This window comes from Sugiyamaella lignohabitans, chromosome C (genome assembly GCF_001640025.1).
Source record: "Sugiyamaella lignohabitans strain CBS 10342 chromosome C, complete sequence".
NCBI lineage: Eukaryota > Fungi > Ascomycota > Dipodascomycetes > Dipodascales > Trichomonascaceae > Sugiyamaella > Sugiyamaella lignohabitans.
Window position 1 is genome coordinate 156,853 of NC_031671.1, and position 23,192 is coordinate 180,044.

The window sequence follows — 23,192 nt, forward strand, 5'->3', positions numbered from 1 at the left end:
TACAGAACCCGTCTGCTATAATAAACGTGCACGATAAAACCGGCTCGGATCTCACTCCTACAACAACATGTCCAGCAAATGCATTCATTGCTGCTTAAAGATGTAAACCCGAGTTCGAGCAAACTGCAAACCCTGCTTATTTATTCTGCCCACTCTATTTATTTTTAGACTCTGCTTGTATTTCTTTGTTATGCTCTAGCAATATAATAATTTTCTTTATTTCTTTTTCTTCAATTCTTTCTTCTATTATGTTCTCTGTCTTGTACTATACTGGTACTGTACTGAGCTACACAGTATTATACCATTCTGTATTGTACAATATTGAACATATTCCGTTGTACTGCTGTACTGTACGTTGTTCTACATCTTTCTACAGCGTGGTACAGCGTTGACCCGTTTCTCAACTTGCTCCATTGTCTATTAACGTCCATTATTAGCACTTTCAGTAGCATACATTATTAGTAATTCTGATTCTACATATCTATTACCTAAACAGACCGAAAATAAACATTTTTGACATGTCACACATTAACTCGAACTGGCTAGCAGCCCGTTGTCCCATCTACCGAAGCAGAGATGTGACATGCGGTCCCCTGCATACATCTCGCAGCCAGCAAATTTTTTCCCACCTCGTGCACCGGCCGCCTGACCAAGTTCTCACGATCAAACTCCGAACTCCGCTGCCAACCGAGCACGCGGTCTGGGGGCTGGGGGCGGTGCAGGTGCTGCCTCCGGCGGCTGGGGCTTCGCCCCAGACCCCACTGCTCCTCTCGCTTCGCTCGAGTCGTTTCTCGGGGGAATCCAGCAATTGCTCGGGAAATTCACCCGAGAACCCTGTCATTGTCAAATCTTAACCCCGAGGACCCGGTTTAACCCCCCGCCGCTCGCGAAGCGAGCACTACGGGGTCTGGGGCAGAGCCCCAGCCCGGCCGGAGGCCATGTCCCCGTTCGGAGAACCGCGGGGCCCGTCGATTGCCGACCAGTTTTGCACAGCCATCGAGGGGGCGCCCACGTTTGTTCGGAGATGCATGTGTGACATGCATTTTTTACATTTGGTAACATTTGCTAGCGCCAAATCTGCGTCACTCATGCAGGTGCGTTGCATCGAGGATTCAGAGATAATCCGGAATCCGACGAAAAAATTTGTGTGCTTGCTGTTCCACCAGCGCCATCCAAAAATATAAATAGACACCCTATTTTCTCTGTTCAGGTCTTCTTTTTTCCATTATCATCATCAAACAATCAAACAAACAAACACTCAATTGCATTGCAATTCCAAACAACCACTATTACTACTACTACTTCCACTACAAGTACTACTACTACTTCTACAATAACAATGGCTCTCTTCAACAACTCTGTTAACGCTGTCCACTCTGCTGGCTCCACCTCGAGCTCCAGAACCACCAGAACCATCTCCTCGCTCAAGAAGATCTTCGAGCCCAGCCACCAGTCGCAAGCTTGGAACGCTCCTGACTACAAGCAATTCAAGGACACCGTCTCCTACAAGACCCGTCTTTTGTAAGCCAACCACCATTCACGCTCCTCACTACCTGAAATGGCGGGCCCGCTTTTTCTAGCACCCGGAAAAAAAGTTATTTGTTAATTTTATTTATTTTCTTATTTATTGATGGCTCTTTGCTACCTTAATATTATTCTCTTTTATTCCTACTATTCCCTCCCCCTCTGCCTCCGGCGGCTGGGGCTCCGCCCCAGACCCTGGCTGCTCCTCTCGCTTCGCTCGAGTCGTTTCTGAGGCAGTTGCCAGCGAAACTTCTGTGAAGTAGGAGCTGATACTTCATTCTCTTCCTCTGCCTCTGGCGGCTGGACCCCCCCCCCCCCCCCCCCCCCCCCCCCCCCCCGACCTGGCTGCTCCTCTCGCTCCGCTCGAGTCGTTTCTGGGGAGACTCGCCAGCAAAAACTCCTGCGAAGCAGGAGCAACCAGGGTCTGGGGCGGAGCCCCAGCCGCCGGAGGCTGACCACGGACCCCCTGAGCTCGCTCGGGAGATCAACCGACGCATTTACCCGTGGCTAGTGGGAGCAGGGCACGGGTTGGTGGGGTGAGGGGGATTTTTCACATGAAAGGAGCGAGTGGGTCTACATGGCCCGGCAGGAGGTGGTGGGAGACGGATGAATGGCCGTTGGAGGGGGAGGGGTCTGGCCCATGCGTTGACCAGCAGATTACCTCACAGTACAAGCCTAGCGGGAAGGTGCAGTGAACGGCACGGTTGACACGACATCAGACGTTCCGGCCGGTTCCATGCGGTTCTGTTAATTCTCCGGTACCTCTCTCCGAGGGGTCAGCCTCCGGCGGCTGGGGCTCCGCCCCAGACCCTGGTTGCTCCTCTCGCTTCGCTCGAGTCGTTTCAGGGGGGACTGCCCGGTAAAACTCCTGCGAAGCAGGAGCAACCCGGGTCTGGGGCGGAGCCCCAGCCGCCGGAGGCACACCCCACCCCGCTATGGTGGGGGAGCGACGTTATTGGTTGGGGTGGGCAATCCCCCATACAGGTCGGCCCATGCATCGGTCACGGCGGGTGGTGCCGCTAGTGTTGAGCCCGCGACAACGGTACCAGATTGGGTTATGGCATGTCGGTGCGTTTCGGCTAGGGGGGTATAAATAGGACGATAATTCCAGATTGCAGAATACTTCTTTTCTCCTTTCTTGTTTCTTCATAGAATCTATTTCTTGAGTTATTTTTCATTAAATAAACACCCATCGTTTCTACAGTCTGGTCCAATTATCTAATTGAACCAGCTTAGTCCCAACACAACGTTTTCTAATCTTCTAGGTAGTGCTCACCACCCTTATCAAAACTCCCGCTCCGCTTCTGGTACGGGTGGTAATATAAGAGAATCGAGATAAATATCCAAAGTCGTCCTTCGTCGTTTTACACGAATCTATTTTACATCATCTTCTTTTTCTCTTTTTAACAATGGCTCCATCTGTTAACACTCACTCAGCTGCTACTGCTGCTTCTCAGGCTCCTGGTTATGGTAAGTCTGGCTTCACCACTGTCGAGGTTCAAACCGACAAAGTGCGTGTTGCAGACGACGCTATTTACTCGACCTATGCTTATGAGAATGCTGTTGTCGAAAAGGTTGATGGCAAGTACAAGGTCAAACCCACTGTCCAAGAGTACGAGTTCAAGTTAGACACCAAGGTCCCCAAGACCGGTTTGCTTCTCGTTGGTCTTGGTGGTAATAACGGTTCTACCTTGACTGCTGCTGTCACTGCCAACCGTCACAACATCTCTTTCAATACCAAGAATGGTAAGATTGAGCCCAACTATTTCGGTTCGGTTACTCAAGCTGCTACCATCAAGCTTGGTATTGATGCTAATGGAAAGGATGTTTATGCTCCTTTCAACGAGATTGTCCCTCTTTTGCACCCTAATGACTTCGTCATTGGCGGTTGGGATATCTCTAAGCTCAATTTGGCTGGTGCTATGCAACGTGCTCAAGTTCTTGACTATGACCTTCAACGTCAATTGGTCAAGCACTTGGAGCAAATTGTTCCCTTGCCTTCTATCTACTACCCAGATTTCATCGCCGCTAACCAATCTGAGCGTGCTGATAACTTGATTCCTGGTGAAGACAAGTGGGCCCATGTTGAGCATATCCGTAAAGATATCCGTGAATTCAAGGAGAAGAACGACCTTGACAAGGTCATTGTTCTCTGGACCGCCAACACTGAGCGTTACGCAGATATCATTGAGGGAGTTAATGATACTGCCGATAACCTGCTCAAGGCTGTTAAGGAGTCTCACTCTGAGGTTTCTCCTTCCACTATCTTTGCTATTGCTTCTATTCTTGAGGGTGTTCCTTACATTAACGGATCTCCTCAAAACACTTTTGTTCCTGGCTGTATCGAGCTTGCTGAGAAGCACAATGCTTTTATTGGCGGTGACGATTTTAAGTCGGGTCAAACTAAGCTCAAGTCGGTCTTGGCTCAATACCTTGTTGATGCCGGTATCCGCCCTGTTTCCGTTGCCTCTTACAACCACTTGGGTAACAACGACGGTTACAACTTGTCTGCTCCTAAACAATTCAGATCCAAGGAGATCTCCAAGGCTTCTGTTATTGACGACATGATTGAGTCGAACCAGATTCTTTACAACGACAAGTATGGCAAGACTGTTGACCACTGTATTGTGATCAAGTACGTTCCTGCTGTTGGAGATTCTAAGGTCGCTATGGACGAGTACCACTCAGAGCTCATGTTGGGTGGTCACAACACCGTTTCCATCCACAACGTGTGCGAGGACTCTCTTTTGGCCACTCCTTTGATCATTGACTTGGTCGTTGTGTCTGAGTTCTTGTCCCGTGTCACTTACAAGAAGAAGAACTCTGAGGAGGACTACCACCAGTTCCACTCTGTTCTGTCCTTCCTCTCCTACTGGCTCAAGGCCCCTCTTACCAGACCCGGTTTCGACCCCGTCAACGGTCTCAACAAGCAAAGAGCCGGTCTCGAGAACCTCATCCGTGGTCTCGTCGGCCTTGCCCCCCACAATGACCTCAAGCTCGAGGAGCGTACCGTCTAAGCGGGCCCTCTCTTTTGTTCTCTTCTCTTACTTATTTTTTTTCTTTCTGCCGCTCTTCAACAGACGGTCCTTTAACTTCTTTTTAAATTTATAACTACTTTTTCTTCTAACGGACCTGCCTCCGGCGGCTGGGGCTGCGCCCCAGACCCCCTGGCTCCTCTCGCTTCGCTCGAGTCGGGCGTTGACGGTCCCAGCACCGTCTCGTTCCGAGTGTGAATCTGAAGAAGCCAATATCAGACTTCTATCAGAGAAACAAAATAAAAATTATTAATTATTAATTGACTCGAGATGTTTAATATACATTCGTCATTAAATCCTAGTATCGAAATACTATTCAAAATTGTGTTAATTGTACAGTTTCAAGAGCAGGAGGTTGTAGAAGATCGATCTCAAAGTTATAGTGTTCGCTGGTGGTTCAGAGTTGTCGATTTCAAGTACACCTGTTCGTGAACTAAAATATCTCCCGTCCTATCCTGTGAACTGTTCGAACTCGCTAGAAATGCCAGCAGTTCTGATGTCTACAGCGACATCTGGAACCTGAAAATGGGTTTGACTCAAAAATGTCTTCGGTCTCTCAGTTCTGAAACCAATCTGCTGCTAGTACATGGAACGGCACAATTAAAATATTGACCCCCGACGCCCGACTCGAGCAAAGCGAGAGGAGCAGCGGGGTCTGGGGTAGTACATGGAACGGCACAATTAAAATATTGAACTGACCCCCGACGCCCGACTCGAGCAAAGCGAGAGGAGCAGCGGGGTCTGGGGCGGAGCCCCAGCCGCCGGAGGCAGAACCGGACCCTGTACTGGCGTCAATTAGTGCATTATCTATTCGTTTCTAGGGAGATTTCCGACAGTTTAGAAGTGGGGACAATGTCGGAGGGGATGTTTTCTTTGGCGGTGTCGGCGCGGTCTTCGGCGATGGGTGGTGGGGAGACGGTGTTGGAGCCGTAGTAGCGGGAGTAGGCAAGAGAGTTGGCTGCTGTGGACGAGAGCGAGGCCGCTAAGTTCTCTTTGCGTTTGTTGGAGGCGCGGAGGGCGTTGATTATTCGGTCTTTGTCTCGGTTGCTTTCCCGAAGCTCTTCGATTTCTTCTTTCAGGTCGCGGATGATGTCGTTGTAGTGGGATCCTGAAGACAGGTGGGATTGGCCTGATTCAGAGGGCGTTTCACGACCGTTGATAGATCGGTTGATTTCTTGATTGTACAGCTGCTTTTCGAGATGGGCGATGTAAGATTTGTATTCTTCAATCTGCTGGAGATGTTTGTTACTATCACCGTCGAGATCAGACTCGTCGGCAGTGACTCCGAGAATATCTTCCAGTCTACTGTCATCACAGAGTCGCGACAGATGTTCGACTCGTTCGTGGAGAATGCGGTTTTCAGCTTCCAGTTGAGACATATGTGCCATGGATGGCAGAGTCGGAGACGGCAATCCGCTGCTTGAACCGCTGCTTGAAGCGTATCCGATTCCAAGACCTGATCCATTTGTAGAAGTAGCAGAACTGGATGAACCACTCGACCCATTGGCACGCAACTGTTCGATTTCAAGTTTCTGAGCAGCCACTTGTTGTAATAGTCGTTCGACAGTCTTGGCACTGGGGTCGGCATCGTCGTTTCGTTTGGCGGAAACGACGATATTCTTGGCTCGAGCTGCGAATCTCAAAGTACTGAGAGTCTCAATATATGAATAAGCAGTGGTTTGAATAGTACACAGTACGCTGACTAGCGACTTTCCGGATAATGCTGGTTGTAGTAATCTCGTCAGTTTGGAGTCTCGGTATGGAATATGGCCGGCATTATTATTAGAACTCAGTCTGGCAATGACCGTACCGAGAGTGAGAAGTGATTTGTTGATGAAAGCACCTTCTTTTCGACGTTCCGACTGCGAAACAGCTCGTTCACTGCCTGCTAAATCACATAAATACAGTGTACTTTGTAGACGTTGAAGCTGTTGATGCTGCGACTGATGGGATCTAACACCAGTAGAATCGGAATTGGGTATTGATTCAATAGATATTTGTACCACAGCATGTGATCGAGACGACCGGCTGTTGAAATCAGTTCCCTCAGTACGACGAATAGAATCGCCCTGAGCAATATAATCTAGTAATTCTTGCGAAGAGCGAACATCCACTTCTTTTAAACCCATAGCTCTGACTCCTCGGAGCACATCGTCTCGTAGTTTTATCGTTTCCTCGCCAGGATTAGTCTTATCACCTGGCGTCAGCAGGTCGTTGAGATGTTCATTATAGATTTCTAAGTATCCTAGAGTGACTTTGTATGATCGTGAAGGGTCATTATCGATATGATTAAAAATGGATTCTGCTGCCAGCGGGATAATTCCCGGGTCGTTTCTAGTTCCTTGCATTGAAAATGTCTTACCTGAACCAGTCATTCCATACGCAAATACCGTTCCATGAAACCCTTGCATTACCTGTTCTACCAGAGGTTCGACCGAGTTCTGGTAGATATGAGAATTGGGCAGTCCTGCTCCATCAAACACATGATCGAAATTGAAATCACCCACTTCCTTAGTCGAAATACAGCTGTTCGCCGGGTCCACGATCCATGATGAAGCTGCCACGGCCGCTGCTGTATGCGATTCTGGCTGTTGCGAAATGACATTCGGTTTGACCCTCACACTGACCTTGATATTACCTGTATACGACATCGACGGGGAAACTGCCGAACCGGATCCCGACATTGGACCATACTGAGACGGAGTAGCAGGCCGCCGTAGCGACGGAGTCGGTGACCGCAGCGACAGTGAGCTCGCTGGTCGTCGCGACAGTCGCGGCGTCTGAGGCCTACTATGGCTCGGCGACGGCATTCCCATGCCATTGAGACTCAGCACCGACGGCGGTCTCACCGGCGGTCTTTTATTTGGCGAACTGGAAATCGACATGGACATGCGATCAATCCTCTCACTCTCTCTTTCTTCTTTTTCTCTCTCTCGTTCACTCTTCTAACCTTTTCCGCCTTCACACCTATGACAAAGGTATCGGCACACCCTGGACTCGAACTCTCCGAGAACTCAACCAAACTTTCCCTGACTAATCCAGACGGCTCAGAAAACCACTCCTGGGCCAATAAACAAACCTGATACCACTCGTTAGCACCCGCTCACCACCCGTACGGGGGTCGCCAACCTGCCTCCGGCGGCTGGGGCGCTGCCCCAGACCCCGTAGCTCCTGCTTCGCAGGAGTTTCTGGGGAGTCCCCCCGCAACGACTCGAGCGAAGCGAGAGGAGCAACCAGGGTCTGGGGCGGAGCCCCAGCCGCCGGAGGCACACCCCCTGACACGATTTTCACTTACACCGAAAAATGGATATAAAAGAGACACTTGCCGGCTGTTGTTGGTTCAACGGTCGGCTCGATCGACTTTTGACTTGTCAAACCTTGTACGACGAGATTCAAACCTTAATAGCACTCTCTCTGGCACCTCGCTTCTCGTGCCCGAAATGTCGTTTGTTGATGTTTTGCTTCTTTCGATCCTGCTCCCCCTACACGCCGTGCAGCCCTAACCCTGAAATGACCGGGCTGGTGGGTCCGACCTAGTCGGGGTGTTGGTGGTGGGTCTGGCTGGTTGGTGGGTGGGATTTGGGGAACGGGGTGTGCCTCCGGCGGCTGGGGCTCCGCCCCAGACCCCGTGGCTCCTCTCGCTTCGCTCGAGTCGGGCGTGGGGAGCCCGTAAGAGCGAGTTTTTTGGGAATATGAGGGTGATTAAGACGGTATGTGGTGGTTTGGCGGGGTTTGGCGGGGGTGAGTTGGGTGGGTAGGAGGGGGAGAAGCGGTTTTCTTTGGCTGAATGGGAGTAGGAGAGGTGTTTGGTGTGTTCAGCTGGGTCATTTCAGGGGTAGTTTCTGACGTTCAGGTATTATTACTTGTAATGGATGTGGATCGGTAGATCAGTGTCTTAACCGCAATAGGCGAGCGACCTCGGTCAGTGTGATATCAAGCCTGGCAGTCACTGTATCGCGACAAATTAATAATTAATGGTCCCAACTGCCCCGACTGGTGGTTGCTGCTGCTGCCGTTGCCCCCCTTGCCACCCTTAAGCAGCCAGTTTGGCAGCAGAAGGTTGCCAGGGAGGGCCAAGGGGGTTAAACTACCGGCTGGTTGTCCTGCTAACAACGACCGAGCAGCCAGGCTCTAGCTAAGCCCATGATGCGGGAGCAGCAGGAGAGGCACGGTTCTGCAGCGTTTCCACCTATATAAACGCGCCATCGTGTCGCCAACCGAAAACATACAAAACACAAGAAAACAACACATCAGCACTTTTTCGACCATTGCAATTGCACCGGAAATCGCTTGTTTTTTTGCCCGTTAAACCACCACACACACCACACAATGGATAAACTTCGTGAAGTAAGTATTAAAAACATGATCCCCCACGCCCGACTCGAGCGAAGCGAGAGGAGCCAGGGGGTCTGGGGCGCAGCCCCAGCCGCCGGAGGCAAATCCCCCCCCCCCCCCCTCACACAACTAACGAGACCAGAAAATCAACTCTCTCAAACTCGAGACTGAGGCTGCTCAAGAGAAAGCCGACGAGGCTAATGATAAGGTCAAGACCCTGGAACAAGAGAACTTGCAAAAGGATCAAGAGATCGCTTCATTGACCCACAAGAACAGTTTGTTGGAGCAAGAAGTCGAGGAATTGGAGTCGAAATTGAACGATGCCAAGGGAGCTGCTGAAGAGGGAGCTGCTCATGGTACTCAAAACGAGTCGCTCACTAAGAAGATTTCTCTGTTAGAAGAGGAATTGGAGAACTCGGACAAGAATTTAAGAGAGACTACTGAGAAGCTGCGCCAGACCGATGTTAAGGCCGAGCATTTCGAGCGCAAGGTCACTTCTCTTGAGCAAGAGAGAGACGACTGGGAGAAGAAGTTTGAAGAGCTGTCTGAGAAATACTCTGCTGCCAAGGCCGAGTTGGACGAGATCACCCAGCAATTGGAGAGTATCTAACTGGCAAGCTCACTTGTGAATCAAGTGATGGATGTAAGAAAATATGAAAATATTATCAAACAATTGAACTCGCCGCCCCACCACCGCCTTGATCTCCATCATCAGCATTATTCTCTTCCTGCCCACCACCTCCCTCCCACCCCGAGTCCGTCTCCCCCGCCATCTATACCCTCTTCTCCAGACACAGCTACCTTTGCCGAACCCGCTAAGGCGTCGTACTCGTATTCCTATCTTCTTTTGCTTCTCAGCGTGGTTGTAGTTGTTTTCAGCATATATAAATCTTAATTTTTGTTCTGTGCTGGGGTGGGGGGTGTGCCTCCGGCGGCTGGGGCGCTGCCCCAGACCCCGTTGTGCTCGCTTCGCGAGCTTTGGGAGGGTTCAGATGGGGAGAATAGTGAGAGGGATATCCCGCGAATCGACTCGAGCGAAGCGAGAGGAGCAACCAGGGTCTGGGGCGGAGCCCCAGCCGCCGGAGGCAGACCCCTTCCCGTGAATAGAATAGGGTGAACTGTCACGTGATTTGGAAGGGAGGATGATATTAGCGAGTTGATTGTAGATCTTTTAGTGTTGAATGTCCAGTCGTAGCTCTAGTTTGATCTGTTGTCCAATTGCGAACTGCTCAAGTGTGCTGTGAATAATGGAGGTTTGTACACGATCTGGTGTTTATCGTGGGGTCGGGTGTAATAATGCGAGAACTGGATTTGGATTTAGACGGTTTCTGAGCTCAGCAAACTGGAGTCCTTGCAATGACGGCAATATTGCTACCATATTACATGTACGGAAGTTGTCTACGCTTTTAAAGAAAAAGAATAGAACAGATTCAGAATTCACACAGTTGACTAAACATTCAGTTTCTAGAAATACTTTGCATCACTCAAGTAATATCAGAAATGGTTTAGACCAAGGACGAAGGACTATTGATCCAGTAGGAACAATTAGACATGCTAGGACATATGCCACTTATAGGGGTCCCGGACGTGGCGGCCTGATATCATCGGTCTGGAATTTGGTCCCAGCGCCTGTGAGAGCATTTACTGTAGTTGCAGGAACTGCTGCTGGATTTTTTTTCATCTCAGTCCCGCTACTAATCATATGTGGACCACCACTAGCTTTGGGTCTCTGGCTGTATACTCGCCGCATGAAACGAATTGCAAATGAGTTGTATCATCAGAGATGGAATAACCTGGGTAGTTACCATCTGACTTTTGAAGATCAGCTTGATCAAACTGCTAAGAGCCAGAATCCCGCTGACGACTTGTTCACCATTCTAATGAACAAAGCTGGAGGTGCCACTAGCGATGCTGAGCGAATTGCTAGAGACAGGATTTTGGATGCTGTGGAATCGGATGAACAGAATTTAGCTGGTCTTCTAAATATTAAAAATCAACGTGATATTGATAACCTGGGTCTAACTGGTCTTGAAGGTATTCAACAGGACTTCAGAGGTTCGTCTCAGGGATTCCAGGAGAAAATGGAAATTCGCACTCTAGGACTTGTGGACAAAGCTCAATCCCCTCCACGCCGTCTAGCAAATGTGACACTTGTAATTCAGAGTGATGGATATCGAAACAAGAAAATGAGAGTAGAGCTGGAAGTGTTAGCTGGGTACCTTCGATCGAGTGAACGCATTATTCTTGATGCCAACCCTGTGGGTGATAAATCTAGTGGTTCACAGAGTTCATCCTACGCTCAGGATACAATTATAGAGGTGGATCCATCTCATTACCGTAGAACTAAGTGAGCGCGATCAGACCTATCTCACTTCAAAATGCATAGACACTACCACAAGAAGCCAGGACATTGCCGAATCCTGCTCATACTAGCTGTTATATACTCTGCTCAAATGTTAATATAAGTTATTACAGGCTATAAAGTATCAAAATAGAAGAAATAAGCGCATATGGTTACACTTGCAACAGCATCGACATGAATGTATGTGGAAAAGACTATGTTACAATTCTCTCTCGGTCTATAGAGGCGACATTTATATTCAAATCACACCGTTTCTATCGCTTAAGGCCTAAAGTCTAACTTCCCATCTTCACTCATAAATATTTCAATTTTAGCGAGTGGTGTAGATGATAATGATTTAAGCTTGTGCAACAGATCGAAGGTGCCACAATCTCAGCAATTGAACTCTCCACACCGTTGTTTGATGAAGAATCATCACGTATAACAATATAATGACAACCACTAAACCGTTTTTTTTGTCTCAGCTGTTCTATAGGCAGAAAATCTAGTCAACATTGGTCCCCTGGAATTACCTGTTACGGCTTAAACAATTATTGATTTCATCTGATACTGCACGTGATTTGACCTCCTTGTGATGCATGTTTTTTATTCTCGTCATTTTGACCACCACATTTTCTCCTCATATCATCACTGAAGGTCATGTCTTCCGATCCCTGGGACGATGACTGGGTCCCAAATGCTGCCACCTCGGTAAGTATATCCACGTACCAAAAGTCAAGAACGGTATTCTAACTATTAGAACACGGCCAACAGCTCGAATAACGAGAAATTCGTTCCAGTAGCAAAGGCCAATCCGAAATTTGAGATCCAAGACACCACATCCACACACACCTCATACAAACCTCAACTGAGACTCTTGAAAAGAGACACATCCTCGTCTCCTAGTCCTGGAGAGGGGGGTGCTTCACCAGCTGGCAGCAAGTCAGGTACGGCATCGCCGTCGCGTGCCCCAACAAGCAAATTGGATCTTGAGCAACAGTTCCAAATCAAGCATGACAATTATTTAAAAGTTAGAGAGAAAATCTTCGGCTCATCTGGGTCAGAAACAGACTCAACTAGACCAAGCCAGCAGCGAAACACCCGATCCAACCAGCCCACCAAACGTGTATAATGGAAGACATTTGCCATAGTTTAGAGATAGTAGTCTGGCGGTGTGCCTCGGGCAGCAGGACTCCCCTGGATTCAGCTGCCGTGTCTTAAGAGTCAGCTATTAAACTTTCACGCTCTTCATGCCACAAACAAATGTTACTGTCAAACTTTTACCAATACCAAGAGTAGATCTCTGACCAGCCGATTAAGCAAGTCAGAGTTGTTTGGGGTCAAAGCTCCAGATGCTAGAGCTGGGGTAGTAGTAGTAGAAACGGCAATCTCGATCTAGCTGTGCTTTGCGAGGGGTCGTTTCACAACCGAGGCTTCAGAGCTGGCTGACTACTGAGTATTTATTATCGTCAGCCATTGATTATGGCCCTAGAGCGTCTCAAGCAAGACGACAGCGATAAATGTGATACAGCACATCTGGTAGCTGAATAATGAACCCTTTGTTCGCTTATTCATTCGAATTTCGAATAGCCAGAGCGAAAAATGGTCTTCGAACAGCAGACGGGGAGCTAGACAGAACTAGACAGGGAACTAGACAGGGAACTAGACAGAACTAGACAGGGAACTAGACAGGGAACTAGACAGGGAACTAGACAGAGAACTAGACAGGGAACTAGACAGGGAACTAGACAGGGAACTAGACAGGGAACTAGACAGGGAACTAGACAGGGAACTAGACAGGGAACTAGACAGGGAACTAGACAGGGAACTAGACAGGGAACTAGACAGGGAACTAGACAGGGAACTAGACAGGGAACTAGACAGGGAACTAGACAGGGAACTAGACAGGGACCTAGACAGGGAGCAGATAGGAATTAGACATAGAATAATATAATCAACACGACCATGCTCACCGCAGCAAGTGTCTCAGAAGCGCCTTCTATAAAGCACATACAACCAAAAATAGCTGGAATTAACAGACAAATATACTGTGACACAGGTTCATATCACTATTCGATGACTGGCCACTCGTCTCCACGAGAAGACGGCTCTCGATCGCAAACCACCCAAGTGCCGAACACTGGGGAGACCGAACCACACCGTCATTCTTTTCACCCCTCAAGTGCCTCCGGCGGCTGGGGCTCCGCCCCAGACCCCGTAGCTCCTGCTTCGCAGGAGATTTCTGGAACCGTGGGGTCCCCACGTAACGACTCGAGCGCAGCGAGAGGAGCAGCGGGGTCTGGGGCGGAGCCCCAGCCGCCGGAGGCAGTCGTCCCGCAGAAAAAGTCGTCTAGCAGGGGTCACTGGCGAGCATGAAAGGGAGACGCGTCCCCTGAGATTGCCTGTTCTGGAGCTGCACGTGATGATTTACAAGATCACTCCGTGAACACACCGTATTTTCATTTTATACACTCTTACTGCTTAGATAGCGAATATATCACTGGCGGGACAGCGACAATATTTCCAACTCCCTCCACCGAGAGTCCCCCGGACCGTTAAAAGAGGACCCGTCCGTGGCAAACCCGAAGTCGGCGACAGCCGCAAGATGCCCAGGCACAGCAGAGGACATCACTACACGGGCCGACTGGCTGTCAGCTGGCGAGACAGCGTTTAATTGCGTCCTTTTGAGACTGGTTTCATGGAGCCGACCAGACCATTTGGATGCGGCATGCACAGCAGTAATGGCACATTGCAGATACCCAACGGGCATTTTGTTGATTGTCGATCGTTGATTGCTGATCCGGTCGGACGTGTTTTGACAGCAGCAGCAGCAGCAGCATCGAACCGGACTTCGGACACGGCATTCAGGAGTAACAATAATAATAAAAATACACCCCAGAGACTGTTGGGCCTGGTGTCTGTGTCTTGGAATTTGGGTTGCTCTTGCAGACCGGGACCGGGCCAGTGGTGACGGGTGTGCCTCCGGCGGCTCTGCCCCAGACCCCGTGGCTCTGCCCCAGACCCCGTGGCTCTGCCCCAGACCCCGTGGCTCCTGCTTCGCAGGAGATTGCTAGGACTGTGGGGGTTTAGCAGCGACTCGAGAAGATATAGGAGATTTCAGGGACCAGTGGGACCCCCTCGCAACGACTCGAGCGAAGCGAGAGGAGCAGCGGGGTCTGGGGCGGAGCCCCAGCCGCCGGAGGCAGACCCGCACCAGCAGACACAGACAGACCCCCTACAGAGGCTCCGGTCGTCCGGTTTGCATTGTAACTAGCGGAGGCGAGAGTGTGCAGGGTGAAACAGTTTCCGTTGAGTGTTGTTGGCGGGCTGGAAGGGGCAGCAAAATTGTTGAATATGCAGGGCCTATTAGATAGGGTAGGGAAGCGGATGACGGGCGATCGGGCACGAAAAGGGCAGGTTCGGTGTTCTCCCAACACACGAAGCTGCAGACGTTTATAGCCCAACAACGTTCAAACGGGAAAAAGCAGGGGGTGAAAAATCGAGATTTGTTGGCAGCACCGGATTCGGATTCGGTCTCAACTGGACACTAGGCTTGATTTTGATGGTTTGAGGACGGAGAATCGGCCGCTGTCAACAGAACCGCTGCTAGCTAGAGCAGCCACAAGAACGGACCAGGGGGTAGCAGATGCTTAACAGCAACTCAGCAGAAATCACCGGCAGCTCAGCACAGCTCAGCAGAAATTCGCCGACAGCTCAGCAGCAGCTAACCACATGGCGTTGCAGCTGGATCATGATCCTGTATCGTGAAATGCCTGTTGACTGGCAATTGGTGCTGAATTGACGACGTCAACTGACCCCGCAATCCACGTCTTAACTGTAGAAGCTGGGAAACCATTGGTTTAATGAATTGAAAATAAATAGAAAAATAGAGAAATAAATAGAAAACAGATTAGATAATCCGAGTAGTTTGGATACCATCCTCACTCGTTTTTCGAAACCCAACAGTTTGCCCATACCCACAACATTATTTTCCAGTTGGGTTATAACCATACATATCAATTACAAAAGTAATCTAGTATTTTTCAACGCTCCACGCCAAAACCATAGTATAATACAGACAATTTAGCGACCTACGCAGCCACAAACCGGAACTAACCATTGATAGAGAACACGAAAAGCACCTACTGCAAACCCCAAGCGTTTTTTTTCCTACCGTTACAGTTTTAATAATTTATATTGATTGCTATTGCATGGAAGTACAGGCCGACAGACGCACATCCACGCTGCAACCGGTGCATATTATATATTAGTGAGCCCGAGATATATCAATCTGTACAGATCATTTTTTTTTCAGATTCAGTTCTGCTTCTTGTTCTTCTTTTTCTCACAAATCTGTACACGAATCGCATCACGGTTTGTACTTAATTGTGAATTATCTTGTTACCTCACTCACTTGGACCTGGTTTATAGATAACACTCCCTGGTCTTATTTACAATTGGTGGTGTATAGAGTGAACCGTTAGTGAGATATTCACTGTCAGATTGACAACAGTAATAAAGTAAAGATATCCAACCGAGATCTGACTAACTGACTTGACTGACTGACGACTGGTTTTGTTGATTATTTGTCTTTTTGATCAACAGTCGGTATAAATCATATTTCTTTTCATTAGACAATTTGCATCAGCTGGTCTGTCTGTCCAGCATTCTTTGCCTGAGTTTCAAGGAGATCCAGTTTCTGGTCTGAGCCCTTGATCGCTCTTTGAATCCTACTTAATTGTGGGCTTAATTAATTAATAATTTGGAGACCCTGATATCATAACGTAAGTTCCGGAACTTCCAGCCTGTTTTTACCTTCGCCTTTATTTTCTTTCGTTTTCACGTTCTACTTCACGGACCGGTTCACCAGTTCACACGCGTGAGATCAGCCAAACTAACCCGACACAGAACATGACACAACAATCTGCGAACCAATACGACCACAAGGCGCTGCCATCGCACTTCCTGGGTCTCAACTCGCTAGAAGTTGCCCCCAAATCCAAGGTCAAGGACTTTGTTCAAGAACAGGGCGGCCACACCGTCATCACATCGGTAAGTCTAGCCGCACAATTACCCCTGAGCCAGGGGGTGTGCCTCCGGCGGCTGGGGCTCCGCCCCAGACCCCGTAGCTCCTGCTTCGCAGGAGTTGCTGGGACCGTCGACGTCCGACTCGAGCGCAGCGAGAGGAGCAGCGGGGTCTGGGGCGGAGCCCCAGCCGCCGGAGGCAGATCCCCCTCCCCAGTACAGGCACTAACAGTGGCAGGTTTTGATTGCTAATAATGGTATTGCTGCTGTGAAGGAGATTCGTTCGGTCCGGAAGTGGGCCTATGAGACGTTTGGCGACGAGAGAGCTATCTCGTTCACAGTTATGGCCACTCCTGAGGATTTGGAGGCCAATGCCGAGTATATTCGTATGGCCGATCAGTATGTCGAGGTGCCTGGTGGAACCAATAACAATAACTATGCCAATGTCGAGCTGATTGTCGATATTGCCGAGAGAACCAATGTTCAGGCTGTTTGGGCCGGTTGGGGTCATGCTTCGGAAAACCCCCATTTGCCAGAATCGTTGGCTGCTTCGCCAAAGAAGATTGTTTTTATTGGACCTCCTGGCTCGGCAATGAGATCTTTGGGTGATAAGATCAGTTCGACCATTGTTGCTCAACACGCCAAAGTTCCTTGTATTCCCTGGTCCGGTACTGGTGTTGACCAGGTTTCTGTTGATAAGGAGTCTGGTCTTGTTTCTGTTCCTGACGATGTATATATTAAGGGTTGTTGTACTACCCCAGAAGACGGTCTTGAGAAAGCCAAGAAGATTGGCTTTCCTGTCATGATTAAAGCTTCGGAAGGTGGTGGTGGTAAAGGTATTCGTAAGGTCGAGCACGAGGATAAATTCATTTCTCTGTATAAGCAAGTCGAAGCCGAAATTCCTGGTTCGCCTATCTTTATCATGCAATTGGCCGGTAACGCCAGACATTTAGAAGTACAATTGTTGGCGGATCAGTACGGTAACAATATTTCATTGTTCGGAAGAGATTGTTCGGTTCAAAGACGTCACCAAAAGATTATTGAAGAGGCTCCTGTCACTATTGCCAGACCCGATACTTTCACTGCTATGGAGAAGGCTGCTGTCCGTTTGGGTCAATTGGTCGGTTATGTCTCTGCCGGTACTGTCGAGTATTTGTACTCTCACGCAGATGATAAGTTCTATTTCTTAGAATTGAACCCTCGTTTGCAAGTCGAACATCCTACTACTGAAATGGTCACTGGTGTTAATCTTCCAGCAGCCCAATTGCAAATTGCCATGGGTATTCCTCTTCATAACATTCGTGACATTCGTTTGTTCTACGGAGTTGATCCCAAGACTCAAACTCCTATTGATTTCGACTTTTCCACTGAACTCAGTAAGAAGTCGCAAAGACGTCCTGTTCCCAAGGGTCACACCACTGCCTGTAGAATTACTTCCGAGGATCCTGGTGAGGGCTTTAAACCTTCCAGTGGTATGATGCACGAACTTAACTTCAGATCGTCTTCTAATGTCTGGGGTTATTTCTCGGTTGGTAATCAAGGTGGTATCCACTCATTTTCCGACTCGCAATTCGGTCACATTTTCGCGTTTGGTGAGAATAGACAGGCCTCTCGTCAACACATGGTTGTTGCTTTGAAGGAGTTGAGTATTCGTGGTGATTTCCGTACCACTGTTGAATATTTGATTAAGTTGCTGGAGACTCCTGATTTCGAGGACAATACCATCACCACTGGTTGGTTGGATGAGCTTATTTCCAAGAAACTTACTGCCGAGAGACCTGATCCTTATTTGGCTGTTATTTGTGGTGCCGTCACCAAGGCTCATGTCCAATGTGAGGGTATTATCAACGACTACAAGACTTCTCTTGAAAAGGGTCAAGCTCCTTCTAAAGAGACCCTCAAGTCGTTGTTTGCTATTGATTTCATCTACGAGGGTGAGAGATACAAGTTCACTGCCACCAGATCTTCTCAAGATTCTTATACTTTATTTATTAACGGATCCCGTGTTGATGTTGGTGTCCGGTCGCTTTCTGATGGTGGTTTGCTTGTGTCCATTGGTGGCAAGTCTCACTCTGTTTACTGGAAGGAAGAAGTCGGTGCTACCAGAGTATCTGTTGATGCCAAGACCTGTCTTTTGGAGGTCGAGAACGACCCCACCCAATTGAGAACCCCATCTCCTGGTAAGCTTGTTCGTTTCTTGGTTGAGAGTGGCGAGCGTGTCAAGGCTGGTCAACCTTACGCTGAAGTCGAGGTCATGAAAATGTACATGCCTTTGGTTGCTGCCGAGGACGGTATTGTTCAACTTATCAAGCAACCCGGATCCACGTTGGAAGCTGGTGACATTCTTGGTATACTTGCTCTTGACGACCCCAGCAGAGTCAAGCACGCCAAGCCTTTTGAGGGTCAATTGCCTGAGTACGGTCCTAGCAGTCTCATTGGTAACAAGCCTTCTCAAAGATTCTATGTTTTGCATCACATTTTGGAGAACATTTTGTCTGGTTTCGACAATCAAGTTGTTATGAACAGCACTCTTAAGGAGTTAATTGAGGTCTTGAGAAATCCTGAATTGCCATATGGTGAATGGTCTCAACAAGCCTCTGCTTTGCACAGCAGATTACCTGCTAAGCTGGATGCTAATCTGTCAGGAATTGTTGACAAGGCCAAGCAACGTAAAGCCGAGTTCCCTGCCAAGCAGCTTTTGAAGGCCATTGAGAAGGCTGCTCCTGAAAAGGCCAGTGAAGCTGGTATCTACCAGTCGGTTGTTGAACCTCTTACCAAAATCTGTGTTAGATACTCCGAGGGTCTTGTTGCTCACGAGTACCACGTCATTGCTAATTTGCTGCAAGAATACATTGACGTTGAGAGTCTCTTTTCTGGCTCTCACTCTCGTGAGGAGGACGTTATTCTCAGACTTCGTGAGGAGAACAAGGATAACCTTAGAAAGGTTGTTATGAAGGTGTGGTCTCACAGCAGAGTCGGTGCCAAGAACAATCTTATTCTTGCCATTTTATCGGAATACCAACCATCCAAGGTTGATAGTTCTTTGATTGCCGCTCACATCAGACCTGTGTTGAAGAACTTGGTCGAGCTCGAGAGCAGAGCTACTGCCAAGGTCGTGCTCAAGGCCCGTGAAATCCTCATTCAATGTGCTTTGCCTTCTCTCAAGGAGAGATCTGACCAACTTGAACACATCTTGCGTTCTTCTGTTGTTGAGTCAAGTTATGGTGAGGTCGGTTTGGAGAGACGTACTCCTAGCTACGAAGTTCTTAGAGAGGTTGTTGATTCTAGATACACTGTTTTCGACGTTCTCATTCAATTCTTCACCCACCCTGATCCTTATATCGTCTTGGCTGCCCTTGAATTGTACGTCAGACGTGCTTCTAGAGCTTATGTTATTCCCGAGCTCACCTACCACATGGACTCGAGTTCGCCTGCTGTTTGTTACAAGTTTAGATTGCCTAACTTGAACAACGCTGCTTATAACGCTCTTGCCAGCGCCAGTGCCGGTTCTAGCAATGTCTCCTCTCCTGATGGGGCTTCTTCTCCTGTCAGAACTCACTTTTCTAGAGCTATTTCCATTTCTGACTTGTCTTTCTTGATTGGCAAGAACGACACTTCTCCTCTTAGAACCGGTGTTGTTGCTCCTGCTGCTTCTCTTGATGATATCGACGAAGCTCTTTCTAGAGCTCTTGAGCTTTTCCCTAGATCCAACGGTGGTCTTGAAATCAAGGTTAACGGTGGCTCTTTGGCCCAACAAAGAGGTGTCCCCTCTGCTGCCGGATCTAATAACGGTAGCAACGGGCAAAAGAACCCATTGACCAATATCTGCAGTGTTGTTGTTAGCGATTCTGACCCAGATGCCAGCGATGACGATATTCTCGACAGAATTGCCGATGTTCTTGAAGACAACAAGGACGATCTCGTTGCTTGTTCTGTTCGTCGTCTTACTTTCCTCATTGGAGGAGATGTTGGTGTTTACCCCAAGTACTTTACTTTCCGCGGTCCTGACTACCAAGAAGACAAGACTATCCGTCACATTGAGCCTGCTCTTGCTTTCCAACTTGAGTTAGGAAGATTGTCTAACTTTGAAATCAAGCCTGTCTTTACTGATAACAGAAACATCCACATCTACGAAGCAGTTGCCAAGAACTCGTCTTCTGATAAGAGATTCTTCACTAGAGGTATTGTGACTCCTGGCCGTATCAGAGATGATATTTCTACCCCATCATACCTTATTTCCGAGGCTAACCGTCTCATGACTGACATTCTCGATGCTCTTGAGATTGTTGAAACTTCCAACACTGATCTTAACCACATCTTCATCAATTTTACTGCTGTTTTCACCTTGGATCCCAAGCAAGTTGAAGACGCCTTTGGTGGATTTTTGGAGAGATTCGGTCGTCGTCTGTGGCGTCTTCGTGTCACTGGTGCTGAAATTCGTATCATGATTTCCGATCCTACCTCTGGTGCCACTTTCCCTCTCCGTGCCATGATCAACAACGTATCTGGATATGTTGTCAAGACCGACATGTACGCTGAAGTTAAGAACAACAAGGGTGACTGGGTATACAAGTCGCTTGGTGCCACTCCTGGTAGCATGCACTCTAGACCTGTCAACACTCCTTATCCTACCAAGGAATGGCTTCAACCCAAGAGATATAAGGCCCATCTTATGGGAACCACCTACTGTTACGATTTTCCCGAGTTGTTCCGTCAAGCTATTATCTCGCAATGGAAGAAGGTTCCTAATGCCAAGGTTCCTGAGGATGTTTTCTCTTACTCCGAGCTTATTATTGATGAGACTGAGCAATTATCCGAAATTACCCGTGAGCCTGGTGCTAACAATGTTGGTATGGTTGCTTGGAAGTGTTTTGCCAAGACTGTCGAATACCCTGCTGGTAGAAAGTTTGTTGTCATTGCCAACGATATCACATACAAGATCGGTTCGTTTGGTCCTCAAGAAGACAACTTCTTCAACAAGGTTACTGAATTGGCTCGTGCCGAGGGTATTCCTAGAATCTACCTTTCTGCCAACTCTGGTGCTCGTATTGGTGTTGCTGAGGAGATTATTCCTTTGTTCTCTGTTGCTTGGAATGACGCTGAGAATCCTTCTAAGGGTTTCCGTTACTTGTACTTGACCCCTGAACACTACGAACAACTAAACAAGTCTGCTAAGAAGACTGTCAGCTGTGAACATATTGTTGAGGATGGTGAAGTCAGATACAAGATCGAGTTTATCATTGGTGCCGAAGATGGTTTGGGTGTTGAGTGTTTGAAGGGATCTGGACTGATTGCCGGTGCTACCTCAAGAGCTTACAAGGATATCTTTACCATTACTTTGGTTACTTGTAGATCTGTTGGTATTGGTGCCTACCTTGTTCGTTTGGGTCAAAGAGCCATTCAAATTGAGGGACAACCCATCATCCTTACTGGTGCTCCTGCTATTAACAAGCTTCTTGGTCGTGAGGTCTACAGCTCTAACTTGCAATTGGGCGGTACCCAGATCATGTACCGCAATGGTGTTTCTCACTTGACTGCCAATGATGACCTTGCTGGTGTTGAGAAGATTGTTAACTGGATGTCCTATGTTCCAGCTCAAAGAAACCTTCCTGTCCCTATCTTGTCTCTTGGTGACAACTGGGATCGTGATGTTGAGTTTGTTCCATCTAAATCTGAGCCCTATGATGTTCGTTGGCTCATTGCCGGTCGTGAAAATGGCGACCACTTCGAGGCTGGTCTTTTCGACAAGGGTTCATTCCAAGAGACCTTGAGTGGATGGGCCAAGGGTGTCGTTGTTGGTAGGGCTCGTCTTGGTGGTATTCCTATGGGTGTTATTGGTGTTGAGACTAGAGCTGTGGAGAACATGATTCCTGCTGATCCTGCCAACCCCGATTCTACTGAAGTCATGGTCCAAGAGGCTGGTCAAGTTTGGTACCCCAACTCTGCTTTCAAGACTGCTCAAGCCATTAATGACTTTAACCACGGTGAGCAACTCCCCTTGATGATTCTTGCCAACTGGAGAGGTTTCTCTGGTGGTCAACGTGACATGTACAACGAGGTCTTGAAGTACGGATCGTACATTGTTGATGCTCTTGTTGACTTTAAGCAACCTATTATGACTTATATTCCTCCTACTGGTGAACTCCGTGGTGGTTCTTGGGTTGTTGTTGACCCTACCATCAACAGTGATATGATGGAGATGTATGCTGATGCTGAGGCTCGTGCTGGTGTTTTGGAACCCGAGGGAATGGTTGGTATCAAATTCCGTCGTGACAAGCTTCTCAGTACTATGAAGCGTCTTGATCCTAAATATGCTGAACTTTGTCGCGAAGCTGAACGCAAGGATATTACTCCTGCTGAGACCAGCAGCATCAAGGTTAAGTTGGTTGAACGTGAGAAGTTGTTGTTGCCCATTTACCAACAAATCAGTGTTCAATTCGCCGACTTGCACGACCGTGCCGGTCGTATGGAAGCTAAGAACACCATCCGCAAGGTGCTCGACTGGCAAAACGCGAGAAGATTCTTTTTCTGGCGTGTGCGTCGTCGTGTGAATGAAGAGTACCTCATCTCTCGCATTGCCAAGGCTCTTCCTAAGTCTACTAGACTTGAGCAATTGGCTAGATTGAAGTCTCTCTATACTGGACATGTTGAGAACCCTGAAAGTGATAGAGAAGTTGCTGAGTGGCTCGAAGCCAATGCTCAAAAGCTTACTGCTGCCATTAGTCAACTTGCTGCTGACTCTTCTGTTCAACAGATTATCTCTACATTACGGTCTGCCACTGGTGAGACTGCCGTTCGTGCTGTCACCGAAGCATTCAAGACCCTTTCTGCATCCGACCGTGAAGCTGTCCTGAAGTCTCTTCAGTCATAGCTCACAACCTCTTTAAAATAGGCCACTTGTTTTAATCTTTATTTTATGTTAATTATCGTGT

General features: G+C 48.3%; 7 protein-coding genes across 7 annotated transcripts; 4 read left to right on the plus strand and 3 right to left on the minus strand.

Annotated features, from left to right (window-relative positions):
• Nucleotides 1-2,933: 2,933 nt before the first annotated feature.
• On the plus strand, nucleotides 2,934-4,541 carry INO1 (inositol-3-phosphate synthase INO1; the record flags this gene model as incomplete). Its single annotated transcript, XM_018880782.1, has 1 exon — nucleotides 2,934-4,541. One exon carries the CDS (start codon nucleotides 2,934-2,936, stop codon nucleotides 4,539-4,541), a length of 1,608 nt encoding a protein of 535 aa, XP_018733438.1.
• On the minus strand, nucleotides 3,150-3,608 carry AWJ20_3756 (myo-inositol-1-phosphate synthase; the record flags this gene model as incomplete). The annotated part of the gene is made up of 1 exon (XM_018880783.1): nucleotides 3,150-3,608. The coding sequence occupies one exon, from the start codon at nucleotides 3,606-3,608 to the stop codon at nucleotides 3,150-3,152; it is 459 nt and encodes a 152-aa protein (XP_018733439.1).
• An 821-nt stretch (nucleotides 4,542-5,362) lies between the features above and the next one.
• KIP2 (Kip2p) lies at nucleotides 5,363-7,450 on the minus strand (the record flags this gene model as incomplete). Its single annotated transcript, XM_018880784.1, has 1 exon — nucleotides 5,363-7,450. One exon carries the CDS (start codon nucleotides 7,448-7,450, stop codon nucleotides 5,363-5,365), a length of 2,088 nt encoding a protein of 695 aa, XP_018733440.1.
• Nucleotides 7,451-8,888: 1,438 nt separating this feature from the next.
• On the plus strand, nucleotides 8,889-9,504 carry TPM2 (tropomyosin TPM2; the record flags this gene model as incomplete). Its single annotated transcript, XM_018880785.1, has 2 exons — nucleotides 8,889-8,906; nucleotides 9,061-9,504. The coding sequence occupies 2 exons, from the start codon at nucleotides 8,889-8,891 to the stop codon at nucleotides 9,502-9,504; spliced, it is 462 nt and encodes a 153-aa protein (XP_018733441.1).
• A 637-nt stretch (nucleotides 9,505-10,141) lies between these two features.
• AWJ20_3759 (uncharacterized protein) lies at nucleotides 10,142-11,245 on the plus strand (the record flags this gene model as incomplete). The annotated part of the gene is made up of 1 exon (XM_018880786.1): nucleotides 10,142-11,245. One exon carries the CDS (start codon nucleotides 10,142-10,144, stop codon nucleotides 11,243-11,245), a length of 1,104 nt encoding a protein of 367 aa, XP_018733442.1.
• A 5,358-nt stretch (nucleotides 11,246-16,603) lies between these two features.
• ACC1 (acetyl-CoA carboxylase ACC1) lies at nucleotides 16,604-23,131 on the plus strand (the record flags this gene model as incomplete). The annotated part of the gene is made up of 1 exon (XM_018880788.1): nucleotides 16,604-23,131. The coding sequence occupies one exon, from the start codon at nucleotides 16,604-16,606 to the stop codon at nucleotides 23,129-23,131; it is 6,528 nt and encodes a 2,175-aa protein (XP_018733443.1).
• AWJ20_3761 (uncharacterized protein) lies at nucleotides 20,389-20,790 on the minus strand (the record flags this gene model as incomplete). The annotated part of the gene is made up of 1 exon (XM_018880789.1): nucleotides 20,389-20,790. One exon carries the CDS (start codon nucleotides 20,788-20,790, stop codon nucleotides 20,389-20,391), a length of 402 nt encoding a protein of 133 aa, XP_018733444.1.
• Nucleotides 23,132-23,192: the final 61 nt, after the last annotated feature.